At 37.3% G+C, this 21187-nt stretch overlaps 1 protein-coding gene across 3 annotated transcripts in view; it reads right to left on the bottom strand.

Moving 5' to 3' along the window:
- LOC124255695 (kelch-like ECH-associated protein 1) overlaps positions 1-21187 on the bottom strand; it is a 65490-nt gene that overhangs the window by 21734 nt on the left and 22569 nt on the right. Inside the window, exon 1 of one of the 3 annotated variants that reach the window (XM_046689595.1) lies at positions 11744-11864. The exons of the other annotated variants lie outside the window; for them this stretch is intronic. Within the exon in view, the coding sequence (XP_046545551.1) occupies positions 11744-11825 (82 nt within the window). The 5' untranslated portion in view covers positions 11826-11864. Of the gene's footprint in view, positions 1-11743; positions 11865-21187 lie in introns of those variants that run through there. 3 annotated transcript variants of the gene reach the window in all.

Below are 21187 nucleotides of genomic sequence, written 5' to 3' on the forward strand. Positions count from 1 at the left end.
GAGTTGTCACATGATTATATGCATGAACCAAGTCAGCGAGCCTGACCACCCGATCCTGTTTATTGCTTTTTACAACGAAGATGGGTTGCTGAAGACCAATGAATACCAATTCTAACCTGGATCTCTACAGGAGATTATGCACAGTTAATGACAAAGAGTTCAAGTCATTCAATTTTAAAGGCTTATCAGGCAGGACATTTTCCTGTTGCCTCTGCTAGCAATAGCAGTATTTGAGTCCCTAGGTCCTTGAGGTCGTTTATCTGGACCCCTTGACATTTATGCTTTACTTCAAGCTTGAGCTGTCCTTAAATTAAGAACAAAATCTTCTGATAATGAAGACAGTAGATATGATTTAAGGACACTGTTTAGACCACCAGATTATACATATACCAGCTTGCAAATGGGTGTCTGAGTGAGTTATGAAAGAAAGTGAACACATTTGAATCTGTAATATCAATGTTAATGTATTCAACAGTAACCGATATTACGCCCATGTCACTGTGTCGTGTAAATAATACAGAATGTACCAGATAAACTAGTTCTTTATACCATGGGCACCACTCCCCAGTCACGGCAACACAGGTAACCAGGTAACACAGGTAACCAGCAAACACCTACTTTGTTGTTCTAGTCAGCACCTACTCTGCCCTGGTATTCCAAGGGTGACAGTCATTTGTAGGCATGGACAAGTTCCCCATTTGGCTTCTGCTACTCCTAGACTAATGCTTAGTCTCCGGGGGCAATGGGGTAGCCTAGTGTTTAAAGTGTTAGCTTGTCATGCCAAAGACCCGTGTTCGATTCCCCACATGGGTACAATGTGCGAAGCCTGGTTTCCCCACCATGATGTTGCTGGAATATTGCTAAAAGCGGCGTAAAACCAAACTCACTCACTCACCCACTTAGTCTCTGAATATATATAATTACCACAGAAACAAAGAAGTTTTTTTTAATTGAAAAGTAGCCCCTGCGAGAAGAGAGATTCAGGACTTGAACCTGGGGATATCTAGACTTGCTTCATTTAGGGCTTAAACATTGCAGAAAGGTCTAGGTGGATGGGAAAATTATGCGGTTCTGGGACTGTGAGACAGACTACTGCAACTCCCTTCACTTTCTGCTGCAACACTGGTAAAGCAGACAATATCAAGTTCACAAAAAATAATGCGTTTCATATTGAGATACTGTCAAATTTTCCCTTATTTTGTTCTAGTAATGACAAATGTAGGCGATGCCTATTTCAAAATGTGAACAATATAATGTCCAAAGACAATATAAAAACATTATTCCTATCTTGTTCTTGAATGCGATTATACATTTTTATGAACGAATGACTACAAAATATCCAGCATCATACATATAGCAAACTAAAAATTCTGTTAAGTTGGAACAGACACCAACCATCGACTACTAAGTGACATCATTAAACTGAACAATCGATGCTATTCATGCAACCTCCATACCCAGGCAAGCCTACTTCCTGCCACCATAAACCTTTAAATTTGCTGTGTCACACTAGCTAACTGCAGGACAAAATCCCAGCAAAGACTGTTGCAGTTTCCTGCAAGTCACTGAAGTACAGAGGCCAACTATAATGACATGCAGCAACACAAATGGCTACCCCTGAACGTTACCCCCAGGTGATGCTACAGTTTGTATACATGCATGCAAACAGAATCCGGGTGGTCAAAAGTTTGCAAGTCATCCTACCTCCTTTACTGGTTGCCATGGATCCGTAACGTCAACAGTTTTAATGGCTAAAAGAGCAATATTCTTGTACTTAAAGACTGTCCTCCAAACAAAAACGTGGTGCAACATGCAGAGCATATGCCACACATAACGATTGCATACTTGGCGTGAGTTAAAACAACAACAGCGAATGCAGTTTCGTCCGAGAATCTCAGTAAATATTGTATCAACCAATCAAAGACAAACCAGGCCACAGCCCCATTCAACAAAGTTTTTTTTAGTGCTGTCATAGGTTTGCGTTAAAGTTAGGGGTGGGTATTACAGGAAATTTTCGTATTGCGATATATTGCGATGCGAAAGCATGTATTGCGATATGTATTGCAATATATTGCAAGAATTATTTTTAACAAAAAAAATACTTATAATCGAGTTAATGCTTGATTTGTAAAGCAAAAACACAACAAAATCACAATGCTTGATTAGGCTTTAAGAAAACTTTTAATCATGGCAAAATATAAATGTAAGTAATGTTTGGCACAAATAAAACAAGGAAAGGAACAATTGAAAAAACGGAAATATCCGAAGATTTACGAGTGTTACGAAGTTTTCCGAATGCATGTCAAAATACCGGTTTTCGATTAGCGTATCGCAATACGTATCGTTTCCATGTAACGGTAAACCGGTTATATTGCGCAGCCCTAGTTAGAGTATGGGAGCTATATCGACTTTGCGCTAAGATGTTGCCCTTAAGGTGAAAAAACAGTGACTGATAAAGTGACCATACAACTTCCTGCCCCTAAGTAACCGCTCTTGATTTTAGTACTACAACTGTCATAAGTCTGTTAAAGTCTGGGAGTTACGATCAACTTAGTGCTAAGGTAGTTTAGCAGAGTGAGTCCCATAAGGTGAAAGAACTGACTGATAACAGTTTGACTATTCAAAGTTTTCTTTTTTACGTTTTCATTCGTGTCAATCAATAACTTGAACACCTATCAATGACTGTAGCAAAAAAAAATTCATTATTTTCGTAAATAACACTTTTAGATGCATTTTTGTGTCACATGCAGAATTTCCCTGTCTGTGATCAGGCAGTCACGCGTAATGAGTGACCCTCTCTCAGGTAGTCACTTGCTCGCGTAACGGGGACCGTCTCGCGTACACGTTACGTCCTCTACTGATGAAGTGACACGCAACTTGCTCACCCTAAGAAACCACTCTGGATATTAGTGTCGTAAGTCTGTGTCAAAGTATGGGAGTTACGATCATTTTAGTGCTAAAATATTTTTGTGGAATGTGGTGAAAAAAACAGTGACATAAAGTGATCTTACACCTTGTTCGCCTAAACTAATCACTCAATCGTGATCTCAAAGTGGTTTGTACATGAATGATTCACAATGTTTAAAGGCTAATGCCATTGGCAGCACACACGCAGATAAGTCATGACAGATTGCTGTGTAAATAATTACTCAAATTCCACAAAGTGATCTACATACTACGGCCTTGGTTTGAGGGCATGATCAAATACAAATTGGCCAGGTTACGTACTTGCTTTTGTTGTACAGTCATTGGCCAGGTTACATACTTGCTTTTGTTGTACAGTAATTTCTACACCAAAATGTATCATCATTTGTAATAATAATGAATGACCTCAAAAACTTTAAATCTGGAATAAAAAAGAGGAATTTTCATGTTAGTACAAGCCAGAGAAGTGGTTAACTTACCTCACAATCTAATGACGGCAAAATCTATGCACAATGAATCAGCAGTTGTGAATTAGTTCATGAGCACAAAGCTTCATCATTTCCTCTGAACACTTGAAGAGTTTCGTGTGGATACATACGCAACTACTACTTCCTGTCACGACTGTTATCGCAACATAACCACTACACCATCTTATAAGTGCATGACAAATGGAGTTTATTCTCAAATCATTCAGTAATTGTACTGGCCATCTCAACTTTTCATTCCAAAAAGAATCAACACCACTGTTTGTGCAAAAACTTGAAGGAAGACGTCATCCAATCATTCCTCCTCCTAAGACGTATTGGTAGTCATCAAGCCACACCAAAAGGCTGGAAAATCTCAAGCAACAAATTACCTGCATGTCAAATTGGAATTTACATACCAATATGACAGAACATTGTCCCTAAAGAAGCCATTTATTCAAGTTATCAGTTTACTGTGATTTTCTTACACAAATCTCAATCAAAGCCATTCAAATAATCAATCAATCATTACCTCTAAATGAAAGAATAAAATCAAATCAAAGGATAATGGCCAAATATTGTAAACAATGAACAAGTGTAATGTAGATGGAAGACAAATGGCCATTTAGGTCCACAGATACCCATCCCTTGTATTTCCAGTGGAATTAAGCTTAATAACTATTGTCTGATGAACACATATGTTTTCAGATTACCTTACCTGTATGTGGGATTTTCAATGCTGATATTCAGAACTATTGGTGAGGATCTACCTTCATTTTTGCGCCATAACCTAATTCACATATACAATGTATTCTGTGCACACGACACACGGCAATGACAATGAAACATCAAAATTCATCAGACGGAACAATGAAACAAATCATGCAAGTGGGAGTGTCAGTGAGTGTGTTTAATGGCTCCTTTAACAGTATTCAAGCAATATGATGGCATGTCAACTTGGCGTGGGAGGAAAGCCCAAAGTGAAGCAGGTCTGAAATATTTACTGCGTTTGTAACACGTGAAGATCCAGGGTCCCCTTTCACAAAGTTCTTGTAAGCCTAAGATCTCGTAACTTTTCTCATAGCAATCATACCAACGAGGAGAGTTCTATGGATATACAACTTCTTTAATATAATATGAGCGACGTTTCGGTGTAGCTACTAACACCGTTATCAAGCAAATGGTGTTAGTAGCTACACCGAAATGTCGCTCATATGGATATAGAACTTCTTTAATATAATAAAAGCAACGTTTCGGAGTAGCTACTAACACCGTTATCAAGCAAACGGCGTTAGTAGCTACACCGAAACGTCGCTCATATTATATTAAAGAAGTTGTATATCCATAGAACTCTCCTCGTTGTTCATCACACCAACTTCTAAATGCCACTCAAACAAGCAATCGTACCTCCTTCACTGTAGCATAGACTTATGACAGTCGTAGCGCTACAATAGCTTTGTGAAACAGGGCCCAGGTTAGAACTGGTCTTCAGTAACCTATGCCTGTTGTAAGAGATGGCTAACCGGATGGTCAGGTTCACTGACTTGGTTGACACGTTTTCATATCCCAATTGCGTATATCGATGCTCATGATGCTGAGCACTGGATTGTTTGGTCCAGACTTGATTATTTACAGACCGTCGCCATTTAGCTGGAATATTGCTGAGTGTGGCGTAAACAACAAACCCACCAGTCAACTTTTGTCAAAGCAATAATCAGTGGTAATAGTGCTGACAAAATTATGGATAACGACTACTTTTATTTTGTGAGTGTGACGTTTGACTTGTCTAGCAGGAACTAGGGTAAACATGGATTTGAACATGATCATAGGTTCCAGGTTTGGCCAAGGGCAGTAACTCTTCAGATCAAATCTGCAGTGCCCAAGGCAACTGGGTCACTGTGCTCCCCAGGTACGTAAGACAGTACAAATAATGGTATTCAAGGACTTCCACTGACCACTGACATTACCTGCAAGCTTACATTAATAATTGATTTGTGAAAATAGGCAATGAATACAGTTGTTGATGTAGCCATCACCTGTTCAAGTCATGAAATGTTAAATTGGAAGGAATGATTGTAGTATTGTTGACTAGCAAGATACACAAGATGCACTGTTACAAGGATGGGATTCATTCAAATCTGAATAACACTCACAGTCAATCAGTTGAAAGTCTGATTGTACAATAATAACAATAGGCTGTAATTAAATGGCTTTGTGGATTGGTACCATGGCCTGTTTCCATACATCATCATACTCCATCACCACACACAAGCTGCTCACGCAATCAAGCACATACACATTAGTGTCAACAAAATATAACTCTTTTCATTATCTGTCTGCAAAATGCAATCAAACTGCAGTACAGATAGAGTACACAATGACCTAACATTGCACCTTCCACTACTGCATTGATTTATTTTATTTTTGTGCATAAAAATGTCCACTTGCAAACCATGACATGACAATTCAAGGCACCACCTGTGTCCCCTATCTACTTCACATGGCCAAATCATACACTGACAATCACCATAATTTGCCCAAATTCTTAAGCACCAATGAAAGCAATTCCTGTATCAGCTGGAACTGAATACCTGCTAGCTCATAAATTGAGCAGATAAAATTCCCGGACTTGGCCAACATATGAAAGCTTTGCAGACAAACTGCTGAATCACCACTGCTCCTACCGTGAGTCAGCAAAACCTTGACTTGGTTTTCCATTTTCTGAAGATACGCACTGGTGATTTCTTTGTACAAGTCTGCTGTCAAGCCAATTGAAACTATTTAGTCTAGTTTTGTTTGTAATTTTGGATAGAGGAAATATGCATGGTCACTGCAGCTGCAAAAAAAGTCTGACACAGCTGCTGTGTAATGGTTGAAAACAGCCATAATTATATTAGTGATATGAATGCTTTGCTTGTCAGTGAAATGTATTGTTAGTTCATAAAACAGAAAAGGTAATTATTACTCAGCATGTTTGTGTGAGTTTAGTTTTATGCCGCACTCAGCAATATTCCACCTACATGGCAGTGGTCTGTAAATAATCAAGTCTGGACCAGACAATCCAGTGATCAACAGCATGAGCCTCGATCTGCGCAATTGGGAACCAATGACATGTGTCAACCAAGTCAGCGAGCCTGACCACCCGATCCCGTTAGTTGCCTCTTACGACAAGCATGGGTCACTGAAGATCAATATTCTAACTCGGACCTTCACAGGTCTCTCAGCATGTTTGAAAAATCAAGTGCTGTGAAGTTCTACATCGGGAATGGGTTAGCCTAGTAGGTAAAGTGTTTGCTCATTACACCCAAGCCCTGGTTCGAGTCCCTGCTTGGGAAGAATGTGTGAAGAGCTTGTCAAGTGCCATAATATTTGCAGGAATGCTGTGACGTAAAAAAACATACTCCTTCACTTATGTTATACCTAGGATTATTCCTGTTTTACACTAACCAATTCCTGAATACTCATGAACCAGCAACATTTGCAGATTAAGAAAAATAATAAGTTAACATTTACATCCTTTTATATGGGCTACATAAATAGTGATAAATAAATTTGCAGATTAAAAATAATGAAGTAATCTTTACAATTCTTTGTAATGGGCTACATAAGGCACTTTAGTAGTAAATGTAAATATAATTTCAGCAGGTTTCCAAGGGGTGAACTCATAAGTAGGACTACTATTTGATTGCATATCTCAGTTGATGACTCAACCAACAATGGTGTCGATCTCGGTTATCAACACACTTAGGGAAACCAGCCTGTTCATATGCTAAAACTAACCAAACAATATATAGCAACACTGAGAGTGATAAGATTACATGTATCCTTGTGTTGATAGCATAGCAGCAGCGACAACACAACTGCACGTATCACAGAAGCAATGACGACACACAAGCTGATAAGTAAACATTGCCGGGGACTGTCAAGTACATACGTCATAATAAATAGACTTGATAAAACAATAACAGGTTATAACATTGCTAGGGACAGTCAAGTATATACGTCATAATAAATGGACTTGATAAACATTAACAGGTTATAACATTGCCGGGGACAGTCAAGTACATTCGTCATAATAAATGGATTTGATAAAACATTAACAGGTTATAACATTGCTAGGGACAGTCAGGTATATACGTCATAATAAATGGACTTGATAAAACATTAACAGGTTATAACATTGCCGGGGACAGTCAAGTATATACGTCATAATAAATAGACTTGATAAAACATTAACAGGTTATAACATTGCCGGGGACAGTCAAGTACATACGTCATAATAAATGGACTTGATAAAACATTAACAGGTTATAACATTGCCGGGGCCAGTCAAGTATATACATCATAATAAATGGACTTGATAAAACATTAACAGGTTATAACATTGCTGGGGACAGTCAAGTATATACGTCATAATAAATGGACTTCATAAAACATTAACAGGTTATAACATTGCTGGGGACAGTCAAGTATATACATCATAATAAATGGACTTGATAAAACATTAACAGGTTATAACAAGTCTAATCATCAATACTGGATTTTAACTCAATGCAAAGTTTGTATAAATCATGGAGTATTTCTTATTTCTGCCAGATGTAAACAAAGATTGGTCCAAAGTTGTCAAACCGAAAGAAACAATGACAATGCCTCACCGTCACAGCTAATATGACATTTTGTAGAAAAGAAGAAGAAATAAGTCTAACCGATTATTTTTATAATACACTTGTCATAAGAAAATCGGTGAACAAGAAATAGAAATCCAGAAACAGATGCTTTTGAAATCAAGTGAGGTTGGGGAGCATGGGTCTGCAAGTTTTCTTGTTATAGTATTGGAATCTCCTTTATTTCTTAATTCAAAATTTCAAACATTCGACTGTCTTAAGATCGAAAGCTTGTGTATTAGTTTACAATATAAATTCAAAAACCTGCTAGACAATAGTAAAGAATCTGTATCGAAAATTCACACTCATAAAATAATAGAAATGTTATCCCTAAAAGTTGTCAATATTGTGAAAATAAATCTAGATCTTGTTTATGCAGGGCTCCAGATAATTTTTCAACATGAGGAGTACGTACTCCTTATTTTTTCAATACAGGAGTACGGAAAAAACTTAAAGAGTACATTTAGAGTACTAAACTTAAGAGTACATTTAAAGTACTAAATGGAATTTAATGGAGTATCAGTAATCTTGTGTTTCGTTTCATGTATGCACCACAACATTGCTACTCTTGTGTAAACAGATCAATAAATAATAAAACAATACTTTTTCAGAAAAATATGTCTGTAAATAATTCTAAGACCGTACACCATGGTCGTGGTGCGTTACCTGCTACGTTTTCTAAATTATTTACTACCGCATCATGCATATTTTTTATCCGTACATACGCCGATACGTCCCTTATCTGGAGCCCTGTTTATGGTTTCAACAAAGTGACTGACCCCCATCCCCTAACAAAAGAAATCAGACCTGAAATATATACAACAAAAATACGCACTGTACTGTATATTTTCGATCTTAGTATGGGAAACCTACACAGATTATATATAGATTGGTCTAGAAGTGGCTCTTTCAAAATCTACTTTACCTAGGAAAAAAACAAATAAGTACTGCTTGTACCAGCAACCCAAATGAGCTAATTTCAACACAACAATCAACATATCCACATGGGGTTGAACAACTTGCTGGACCAATTATGTTCCATTAACAACTCTAACCATTAACACAGTGACATCACCTACGTCCCCTTAATCTGCTTCTAGGGCGACAGTAAGTACTCACTAAACAAATACATATTACCTAAAAAAGGCAAACATTTTTCTGAACTTGATCATTTGACTATGGGTTTACCTGGCTTGAAAAGATAATTATTATTATTACTTAATTTGTTAATTACAAGCAACAGTTCATACCCTATACATGGATAATAGAACACTATTCAGGACTTGCATTTAAAAACTGTTTCAAGTGGCAATGAAATTAAAATAGTTGCTATCAAATCTTGACATTCATTTGAAGGAAAAACATAACAAAAATATGGTTTCATACATGCCATACATTTTACGTTTCCTCATGTTTTCCACAGCATCATGGCGATGTCATGTCAGGGTAGCCACCCATACAGACAGTAGAAAGCTGTCACCAACAAATCACAGAAACATCCGGAATTAATGATATAGTTTCACACAGTACCAGCTTGCCAACATCATGATTTAGTCATACAGAAAACTGAGCAGGGTCACATTTATGACTTGTCTGTATATTATGTAGCCTTTATTATCCATATGGTAAAACATAACCAGTGTCATAAATATCATATGTACACATGTGCACATATTACTTTTGCTTAGCAACCATTGTTTCTGTGTTTCGTCGCCTGTGACGTCATTAAACAATTGAACGTGACGTCAATGACCTGGGCAGTCACACTTGTTTATGGTGTTTTACTGCACCAGGGTTCGAAATACCTCATATATTAGTGTGCCATGGCACAGTAAATATTGAAATGGCACGGCTGAAATATGTTCTCTGTGCCCTTTTGACACGCCTAATTTTCTAGACACATAACTCACATTTAGTCATTTAATCCCCAAAACAATTATTTTTTTCCAAACTGAATAATACCATACATATCTGAATGCTTATAAACCCATTTCTTTATTTAACAATAAATTTCAAATGATGATCATCATTGTCATTTATTCTAAAAACATGTGGGCACACTTGATTTCTGAAAGGCACACCTAAAATATTTGTCTGGTGCCCTAAGGCACACTTAGAAAAAAAAGTATTTCTATCCCTGTGCACAAATGCATATGAATAAAATGGATAATATAGAAAATATTAAACTTGTGAGTGTGCCATACGACTTACACGAAACTCGTGCCAAATTTTGTATTTTGTATACAAAATTTCGCACTCGTTTCGTATAAGTCATATGACACACTTGCCTGTGTAATAATCTCTATGTATACTCCAGTACAGACACCACACCACTATCTGGGATATCTTTTTGTATTGAAGACAGAGCACAAAACTTCATGAAAAATATCCCTAAAATATTACCCTACTATAAGGGATGTCATTTTGTATTGAAATTTGAGCATAAAAAATCTACCCAAAATATTATGACCCCGTAACTAAAACTTTGTCTGATGTATAACCTTATCCAGGGCAAGGTTCGTCAGAACGAAGGTTGATATCACAATTTCAGCTCCTACTAAGGAAAGTCTTAATCAAAGTGTGATAGCAATGAATGATTGGTAACCCTAATCTCAGTACATCCTAAACAGGGCAACACATGCTGGAAGCTATCATTTTTTTCAGAATAAATTTTTCAGACATATTTCAAGGTTTCACAACAGTAACGCACACCTGAAGTCTTCCATCCAATGAGAAACCACGATACAGTCATGTAATGATCATTCATATATTTATCGAACACAATCTTCCCATGAAGCAAGACGCCATAGATCTACGGTGGTCATACAAATTTGATGTACCTGTGCTGCTTTTGGAGGCATGAAACTTATGGATCATGCTATATTACCAGTTCTAACATTTATGACCTTGCAAGACGTAATTTGATCAGAACTTGTAGAAGGAACACTATCACAATAATAAGATGTTATTGTTTTCCCTGCAAAAAGAGACAAGTGTATGAACCTACAGCATGTGGTTGTTTATTGTTGGTTATTATCCTTAAAACTATTTTTTGATTCGTTTAGATATACAACATCAATGAGTGATATCTTGCTTATTATATCCCACGAAACATATTCTAGCACTAAAATTTTATCAATGTGATAATCACCAGACTGTTGTATTTTCAAACCTACACTCACGACACACCAGTAACATTTCATAATATCCAAATGAAAGTGTTTAAGTGAGATATGATAACTGAAATATCAACTACCGTAACAATAATATTGCCCATACATGCTCTCATACAGGTATCTGATCATGTTAGCACATGAAGGCAATCCATGTCATCTGACTGAGACTAGGCATTTATCTGACGTGAATAAACTCAAATCAAATTTGTACCCCAGCAAAATGTATGCAACACAGCAAACATAATTCTGAAAATTTTCATATGGCCAAGTGTATCTTCACCATTACTGCTTTTTAAGTCCTTTAAGAAGCTGGTCTGAGAGGACATTTCATCGAGACAAAAACCCATCACAATCTCGTGTTCTTCGGACATCAGCAAACGCAGGAAAACTACTACAAGTCTCAACATGAACTTCATGGGTCAGAAAGTCAGAAGACTGACAAAACAATGCAATCGTCTGAAAGGTTTCTACAATTGAAGAACTTTAACCTTTTGGAAGAGATTGGTGAACTCACCAGAATATGTGCTCCAACAGCATGTTACATATGGAGGTGATGCTCCGGAGTCCATGGATGTGGAAGACTTTGGAGCAGTCATCACTCATGGAGGCTGTGACAACGGCAACAACTACAACTCCGTTGTTCATCAACTTCTCGTGTTCACACATCTGCACTTCTGTCTACCATTCAGACTTTACTTTCTGCGTCATTGAGAAGCGTCTGATGGAGGAGCTACGCCTATACAGCAGAATAGCAGAACGCTTGGATGACTCCGTGTTTGAGCTTCGAGTCACAGGGCATGATAACATATAAATATATATCCCAGTCCTACCCGGATGACGTAGATGGTGGCACTAGGATGAACAACATGGATTGTAAAGGGGGTACTCCAAATGTATTAAGATTGAAATTGATAGACAGGCTAATAAATGACACTACTTTGAACATGTTGAATTTGCACAATACTTCATTCAAAATGTACCACTACCAAACCTGTATATTTATTTATACATGTTGGGAACATGGAAAAAGTCCTTGATCTAATTTTCTTCATGAATGAACAACACTTCATTCATGGCAAAATGTTTGCATATTTATGAACAGGAACTAAGCTAGCAATATCACACATTTCATTAAACAGTGAAAACACAATACCTCACAAAACACACTAAATTTGAAAATGGTTAGTTGTATTTACAGGCTATTGTGCCAGATGATCAAAAGAAGAAATGTTCATTTTATCATTATTTTCTGCCGATGTTAATCTTAGCCTAAGGTTACTATCGTAAAACAACAGGTTGAAAAATTTGGTTTTACTGTTATTCGAAGCCCTACAATTTTATGGACTATTTGCTTGAACACTTTCATGGATTAGTTTAATTTTTTTTTTTAATTTTAAATTTTAAATGAAATTCAGCCTTATCAAATGAATACTATGTGAATATAATATCCACTTTGGTCCAGAGTTATCCACTGTTATCAGAACAAGGTTGATGTAGTAATATCATGTGGTATCATCCATTGTATCTTGACATCACTGCATTCCAGGGTGATGTCAGTATTTGTTGGTTTCAATCATCATCAAATGTTCCGTAAATTTTAACATTAAAAATCTCAAAGCATTTATTTGAAATCTCCGCTAACAGCTTGGTTCCAAATAAATCTTCCAGCCATGGATACTGTCAAAGGTCATAAACTGACCAATCAGAAGCCATGTTTCTTGACTCAGGATTCAGGTTGGTTTGTAGACTAGCCAAGACGATTTACACTATTTTTAACAATGAAATTGACATCTGATAAAAACAAAACTGCTTTGATATGATCAAATGTCTAATCATATTTCAGTCATATCCTAATCCTTATCGATATACATATTAATAATCACTACAAATACATTTATCCTGTTTGGTTGTAACTTGCAGCAATTAATTGACTCATTTTGCATCTAAACATGGCATTGTGTATACACGGTCAGATGACCGCAAAGCTGATAACTGTCGGATTAACTGTCGGATTATCGGATTATCGATAAGTGAGTGATTTCAACCATTTATTGCAAGTTATGTGGGGCGAAGTCAGCATGTAAGACTGTTAGAATAATACGGCTAAAGAGCACTGAGCTAATGGGTTCCCATCATTAGCGTTGAACTGACTGTCGGATTAACTGACCTAAAATAGACAAATAAACAAGGTCAAGGATAATACATGTATTTGAATTGTTTGCAACCCCTGCTGATTTATTAATTTGTCATAATAATAAAGATATTATTTTACGTATAATATTTTATCTGTAGCTTGTTTACTCAACTGCCCAAGGTAAATCAATTGTAATCGGCACCCTCACATATATATACGTAAACAACTTTGACAAACAGGATAGAATTGGTTGGTGTTTCCATAACACTTCTGATGTACTATTAAATCCTGAAATAAACAGGATGACTTGCAAGATTTTTCAAATCTAAACTCTAGTCCTTTTCCATGCATGACATCCATCATACATAGCCGTCATGAAGAATAAAAGAGTGAAATAATAATCCATGAATAAATGTGCATTTATTCTTCACATAGACCTGGTCATGCTGAGATAGGAACAATTACATGTATTGTTAGTAATTGTTAGTAAACTCTGGATTATGGTAGCCTTATTCCTGTGGATACACAGATTACATTAAGAAAATCAAAAAGAAATTTTAACACTTAGTCATAGCTATTCCTAGTGGTATACCTAATCTGCCCCTGAGTTATCTCCCTTGATCCTGACATCACTGTATTGTTCTCCTAGAACCCTTCATAATTTTTCTAAATAACAACACATCTATGACATCTTCTAAGGATAATTTCGCAGGGAGGACACACGGTGGGAACTACTCCCCATAATCCAGAGGTAAGTTTAGTAACAATTACTAACAATAGACGTAATTGTTCCTAATTATAACGTAAACATTCCCTCTGGATTATGGTAGCCTGAATCCCAAGCAAGGAAGGAGGGTTACCCTTGGAAGATACTACCCTCTATACCACCAGCTGAGAGTTGATTACTCAACCTCCTAAGAATAACTATGACTTAGTCAGAGATAAATAATTTATCTCTAGATTGGTCAGTAGCAGTGGGGGGAATACATTCCCAGAGATGGTGAGTCTTCTAACTTCCTACAGATATGGTTGATATAATAGATATCATGATAATCCTAATCCATAATAGTAGGATTTATTTAATCCCTGACGCCATAAATCTGGATTACGATAGATACCTATAAATGTATCATGATTCTATCCGAATCCCAAAATATGTCATTAAACCTAATATTCCTTAAAACTATTGCGTCACTTCCGGTAACTATGACATCACTTCCTGTTTGATGACATCACTTCCGGTAACTATGACGTCATTCCAGATCCTTGAAGCAATCCCTAAGGATATTAGACTAATAACCTTCAGATTCCATTATATGATGACCCTTCCGGTTCTATGATGTCACTTCCGGTCTTATGACGTCACTTCCAGTCCTATGACGTCACTTCCGGTGATATTTGACGCCACTTCCGGTCTCATGACGTCACTTCCGGTTGATGACATCACTTCCGGTATCAAATACAACTAATATATATATAGTACTTAAGGTCTCTCAACCTGAGCAAAAAATATATTTTCCAACCCGTTGCTATCAACCATAGCCGGGAAGTGAGAAACTCGGCCCATAATGTGCTCGGTTAGGAGATACCAATGAATACAATGATTAGTAATATTTCAGCAATATCACGGCGGGAGACACCGGAAATGAGCTTCACACATTGTGCCCATGTGGGGAATTGAACGCCTTGACCACTAGGCTACCACAATGCCCCACTATAGTTCTAAAACTGCTACAAGACAATTGAGTGCAGCATCCAATGGTACACATATAAACTTTACTGTACCTGGGCCCCATTCCAAAAGCAATCACAGTGCTTAAGATGACCTTATAGCTAAAATACATGGAATTATCATGAAACGGCCCTCCCGTTATCAGAAATTTGCGGTCCGCTGCAAATGATATTGGACCGCTCAACCTTAACGACGGGCCACTATCAGTTCTGTTGTCAAGTGACATCATAGTTCGACATTAATTGGCTTTCGACAGGCAGATATTCTGGGTCAAACAAGTCAAAGCAACACGAATTCCCGCTTTAAATAGCAGTAATAATGGCTTTCATGTGGTGCTAACCTTAACAATTGCACTGTTAATGCTGTTGATGGACCAAAACCGAACACTGACATAGTTTGACATGCTGCAGGCTATGGTCTTGTCAAAGGCCAAGGTCGAATATCGTCACTTTCTGTTGTGACGTCACTTGAATTGTTCGATGATGTAATTGCATTCGGACAGTCAACCCCGTCAGAAGTTGATTTGGGTAAACCTACAGTCAAATTCCTTCATTGTTTCCTTTTTCTTTTCAACACAAATTCCATGTATTTTAGCAATAATAACGGTAATGCTATTTTTGAGGGCATTATCATTTGCAGAAACCCTCGGTCTTTATCAACTGCCCTCCTTCGTCGGGCAGTTAATGGAAGACCTCGGGCTTCTGCAAATGATAATGCCCTCAAAAATAGCATTACCCTTATAATAACATATTCAAAGAGGCAAGATCACTTTGTGGTACAGCATCTTGAGTTATTCACTGAACAGTGACTGAGAGACATCAATGAGGATTAGTGAGTGAGTGAATGAATGATTGTGTTTGGTTTTACACCATATATTTCAGCAATACGCCAGGGGACACCAGAAATGGGCTTCACACATTGTACCCATGTGGGGAATCGAACCCGGGTCTTTGGCGTGACGTGTGAACATTTTAACGACTAGGCTACCCAACTGCCCCAATAGCAAAATGGAGTAAGGCAGGGCAAGATAAACAAACCAAAGTTATATGCAAGATTTCTTTCTGATTACAGCGTTCCAGAAATATCATCTGTAAAAAAATCCTAACCCTGAAAACTGTTCTAGCAGGCCGCTCCTTCAAATAGCGTGATGATGTAACTATTGTTGGAATTGATTCCCATTTTAGTTTCTGCAATGACAAGCATGGGACCCTATTGGGAAGGGTATAACAATATGTCAACCCTGTGAACTATCCCACATGTAGGAATAGTATACAATGTGTCACCAATCAGAAGGTAAGCATGCTACTCCACGCAGCCATACATCTTCAGCATGACATTTATGGTAGTGTTCAACTGGGGGGATACAATCAGCAGTGGCAGGAGGAACGTGGAGGTATACCTGCACAATAGCAGGGTCCCACACAACATCCATCAGCTACGCACAGATGAACATCGCAGCAATACTCCTATTACAGTTCATCCAGGAGCAACACAGCCTACATTGTCAATGATCTAACATACTTCAGTTTTGAATGCTGTCCCTGAACTGGGTCAGTCTAAATCTGGTGTCATCATTATGTGTCCTCAAAGAATGGAAAAGTTTCAAACAAGGTTTCAAAGGGTCAAGTACTTGTGGAGAAGTAATTGATAGTCTGGTCAAGTAAAGTGTTGGTAGATGAATAAGAAGCGTCAGACGCATGGTACAGCTGCATGGCCCATGACAGGGAACCCCAGAGGTGACTCCTGAGAGATGGAAAGCTACAACTATGAAACAGTTGAATGAATGAATGAATGAATGAATGAAAGGATGAATGAATGAATGAAACCATTGTACAAATGAATGAAACCATTGAATGAATAATGCATGCATGAAACTGTTGAATGAATGAATGAATGAATGAATATTTGCTTATCAATGACAAGTTTTAAATTTATGCTTCCATAATCTAAATATGCATTAGGTTATGGCCAGTAAGAACCGTTTTCTCATTGGCTGAGTGGGCAAGATGTGTGCTGTATTAATGCACCCATCAATGTCACTGATTTTGATTTGAAGAGAAACAGATTTGTGCCAAGTGTGCAAAGTGGATTTTAGGTTTATAGCTCCATAAACACAAAACAAATCTTGAAGTCAATTCTTAAATCAATATATATGCGATTCCTTTGCATTTGACTGGCTAGTCAAACAATTTCTTTTGTAATTATGTCAGGTAAAAGGACTAAAGGACTAATGTTTCATAATTGGCTGAAAATCAACAGGCCGGGATTGCATTGCATTTTTTTACATGAACGATGACTCTGATTTTGTGTCCTGTGTAATGTTAATGATTCTTGTTTTCATTATGATTAAGTCACCAGTCTGTGAAGTTATTGTTTTTGCACATACAGACTAATTAATGTAATTAAATTTTGGCCATCTCAATCAACAAGACATTCTGAACAAATCTGAATTGAACACAGTGATTAAAAATCCAAGTGGTCATTCAATCAAAATATCTTGATAAACAGAACATACAAAATGTAACAATGTACTTCACGTGCAAACTCTCAGCCTTCAAAGTCTTTGGAGTTTTGAAAAGAAAAGCTTTTGAAACAAAATCCAAAATGGCAGTGTGGCAATCAATGTCAAGTTTTCCTATATGATCATGAAGGACAATGAAGGATGATTCTCATCATATAAATTCACATGGCTGTTTAGGAACAGAAATAAATCCATCATTTTTATAGACAGGTGTTGACAATAGCTCCTCTATCCTAACCATCTGATAACATATATTACCTATTAATTAACGCATGGTAGACTTGTACAAATGCAGACGTAATTACAAATTTTATATGGACTTCCATAAGGTTTACCTAACATTAGTTACCATAATTTATAACATCAAGTTTCACATGTGCTAGGCCTTAATTATGACTCAGTCAAGCAAAACTAGACACAGCCTCAAACTATGAGTCTTTCAAAAAGACAAGTTGTGATAGCCAGATTGTCACTTGAGAAAACTGCATTCCTTTGCTCTTATGTGTCAGATATAATGTAAATTCAACTACAAAGTACTTATTCAGAACGCCTGACTGACTTTCACATTTCAACAATGGTTCACCTTTAACATGATCCAGTTATTTGACAGGCAATCCAGTAGCCATTCCACAGAACGAGTTGTGAACAGTTTTTGTGTGATCTAATTATTGTTCACATAACATATCAAGAACAAGACCTTTTTCTACTTTCACAGATAGGCATTCCACAGAAATTGCCTGTAATAAGGGGTTAGATCACCTGGAATGTGGATAATGAATTTAGTGCAGGTGGATCAAATTCTCAAAGAGGTCCACTTGGAGTCTTTAGTTGAGTTTCATTCACATAGAGAGTGAGTGAGTTTAGTTTTACGCCACTTTTAGCAATATTCCAGCAATATCACAGTGGGGGACACTAGAAATGAGCTTCACACACTGTACCCATGTGGAGAATTGAACCCGGGTCTTCGGCATGATAAGCGAACGTTTAAACCACTAGGCTACCCCACTGCCCCTCATTCACAAAGCAAGGGATAGTCCTCAATAATCTAAAGTTAAACATGACATGAGGGCTAGTAGAATGTTCAGTTAGTTTTCGGACATGTTATCATCAGCATTGGCATCAGTGCCAGCCAGAAAGTCAGAATCATATGTAGAATGATATGTATCTTCCTAGACTATTCTCTGAATATATATAATTTTGATAGTAACAAACAAACCCATTTAAACTGAAAAGGAGCCCGAACCTGATGAAATCTAGACTTGCTTCATTTAGGGCTTGAGCATTGCAGAGAGGGCTAGGCAGTAGGGAAAATAATATTGTTCAGGGACTGTGAGACAGACTACAGAGAGGGCTAGGCAGTAGGGAAAATAATATTGTTCAGGGACTGTGAGACAGCTTAGTATCTTCCTGGTTCTCCATTATTCTGCATGCTTCTGGTTCTATTAATAACCACAGACTCACACTGAACAGGTATTGATACAATGTGTTCATGTGAACTGTGTAGTCAACCGTAAATGTATTTTACAACTGCTTTGAATTTTTAAAGATTTCCTTCTTGTAACTGCTTCATTACACACATATTTAATTCTTAGAAAACAAATGTGAACATACTCAATATTACATAAGTTATTTTACAAAGAGCCATTTTGATAGAAATGAAAGCACATTTTTAGGCTGTCTTGTTGAAACTTGGCAATTCGCCATTGTCCCACATAGGAGACAGGGTCATACAAATAACTGTCACAGACTTCAAGCTAAAAGATTCTTAGTGTTGACAGCATGACTCAGTATATCGGCAGTACAATAAAGTAGCATTCATTTACTACTTGGGGTCTTCTCAACCAAATACTATATCCACAGTGGTTACATTTGTATATTATTATATCAGCAGTACAAATAAGAACAAGCATTGTCACTAAGGTGACAAAATCCCCCGCCACAAATTATCAAATCAAACTTAAAGAGTAATGAAAGTGAAGGTCGTAATTTAAGACGAAGTTAAATGTAAACAAAAACATGACCAGTCAACCTCTCTCTCTTGACTCACTGTAGTTGTTCAAATCGCACACCTTGACATGAATGTTTTAGTGTATGAAATATGCAAAAATAGTAATAAAGAAATTGCTTATTGAAAAACATTCAAGGGAAGTCTTGAAAGTCTTTGAAGAAAATCCAGTGAACTGTTCTTGAGATATCTCGCTGACAAGGGTAAAACATTAAAGTCCCCTTGTGACCTTGAAATGAAGGTCAAGGTCACCAAACCTGACTGGGACATTTCTTTTACTGTGATGAACGCTGTTTAACCACTAGGCTACCCCACCGCCCCAGTAACTTTAAGAATTATACTCATTTTTTATCAAACAGATAAGGACTTCTAAATTTTGGTCAGTCTTATCAATGAAACAATTACGAAAATATATGATACACATGAAAGCTATAGAAACTTGTGTAGGTCAGAAGACATTCCTTAAATGAAACTTTTCCAAAATGGCCGTGATTCAACAAAAGATTCTCCCCAATCATTGTGAACCTTCCACCAGTGCTAAATCATTGCTGCTGATTTGGACTGCGTTCCTTCTGAACTATTTTGGACCATAGTTCAATAATACCCTGATTGTCCATTTATTTCTAATTCATGTTGAGCTCACGTCACTGGAATTCTCAGGTTGCTGCCGCACTTGATTAATCAGGCAAAGCAGATCATTATGAGGTCCCTTCACAGCCCATTCAAAACACCACGAACCAGCCTGATGTCAACACAGCTTTGAGGCTAGTAATTTAACTGGTAAACTTACATTACTTACACTTGACTCAACGAGCTGGTGATGTTAAGAAAAATTGAATTCTTTAATGAACAGTTGGAAGTTGCAAGATTCATCATGAAGTCTGTGTTCAGTAATTTTCCATTGACTAGTTCAAATAATAAACTGAAAAGTACCACATTTGTGTATGATATGATCGAGGAACCACTGACATTCTGAACTACAGTGGTCTAGATAATTCACACAGGGAACATCAGTCCCAAAAGATAACAGATGGATACTCTTCAAACAGAAGTTAAGGAACATATAACAAATTAACAAGGGTTAACCTCATTTGAGTAGCATACAGTGAGTGAGTTGAGTTTTACGCCGCTTTTAGCCATATTCCAGCAATATCACGGCAGGGGAACACCAGATATGGGCTTCACACATTGTACCCATGTGGGGATTCGAACCCGGGCCTTCAGTGTGACGAACGAACGCTTTAACCACTAGGCTACCCCCGCCCCGAGTAGTATAGATGTGAAGCACTAACTTAAGATGTACTTTGAGATAAGCAATATTCTGAGTAGGAGTTGATTCTGCTGTACACAGCAGTCAACAATATCACGGTTACATCACAGCATTAATCCAGTCAGTCAGGGTTTAGGAATGTAAACACACAAGATCACACTCTTTATCCACTGATATTAGTAACTGCTTTGGCAGAGTTTCCAGAAAGGCAATGGAACAATGTTCAACATCAAACACATTTTTAAGAAAGTAAATTATCTACATATTATCCTATTACATTATTCAAGGAGAGCCAC

The sequence above is a fragment of the Haliotis rubra genome, unplaced genomic scaffold, assembly GCF_003918875.1.
Source record: "Haliotis rubra isolate DU_JTF1 unplaced genomic scaffold, ASM391887v1 Scf606, whole genome shotgun sequence".
Taxonomy (NCBI): domain Eukaryota; kingdom Metazoa; phylum Mollusca; class Gastropoda; order Lepetellida; family Haliotidae; genus Haliotis; species Haliotis rubra.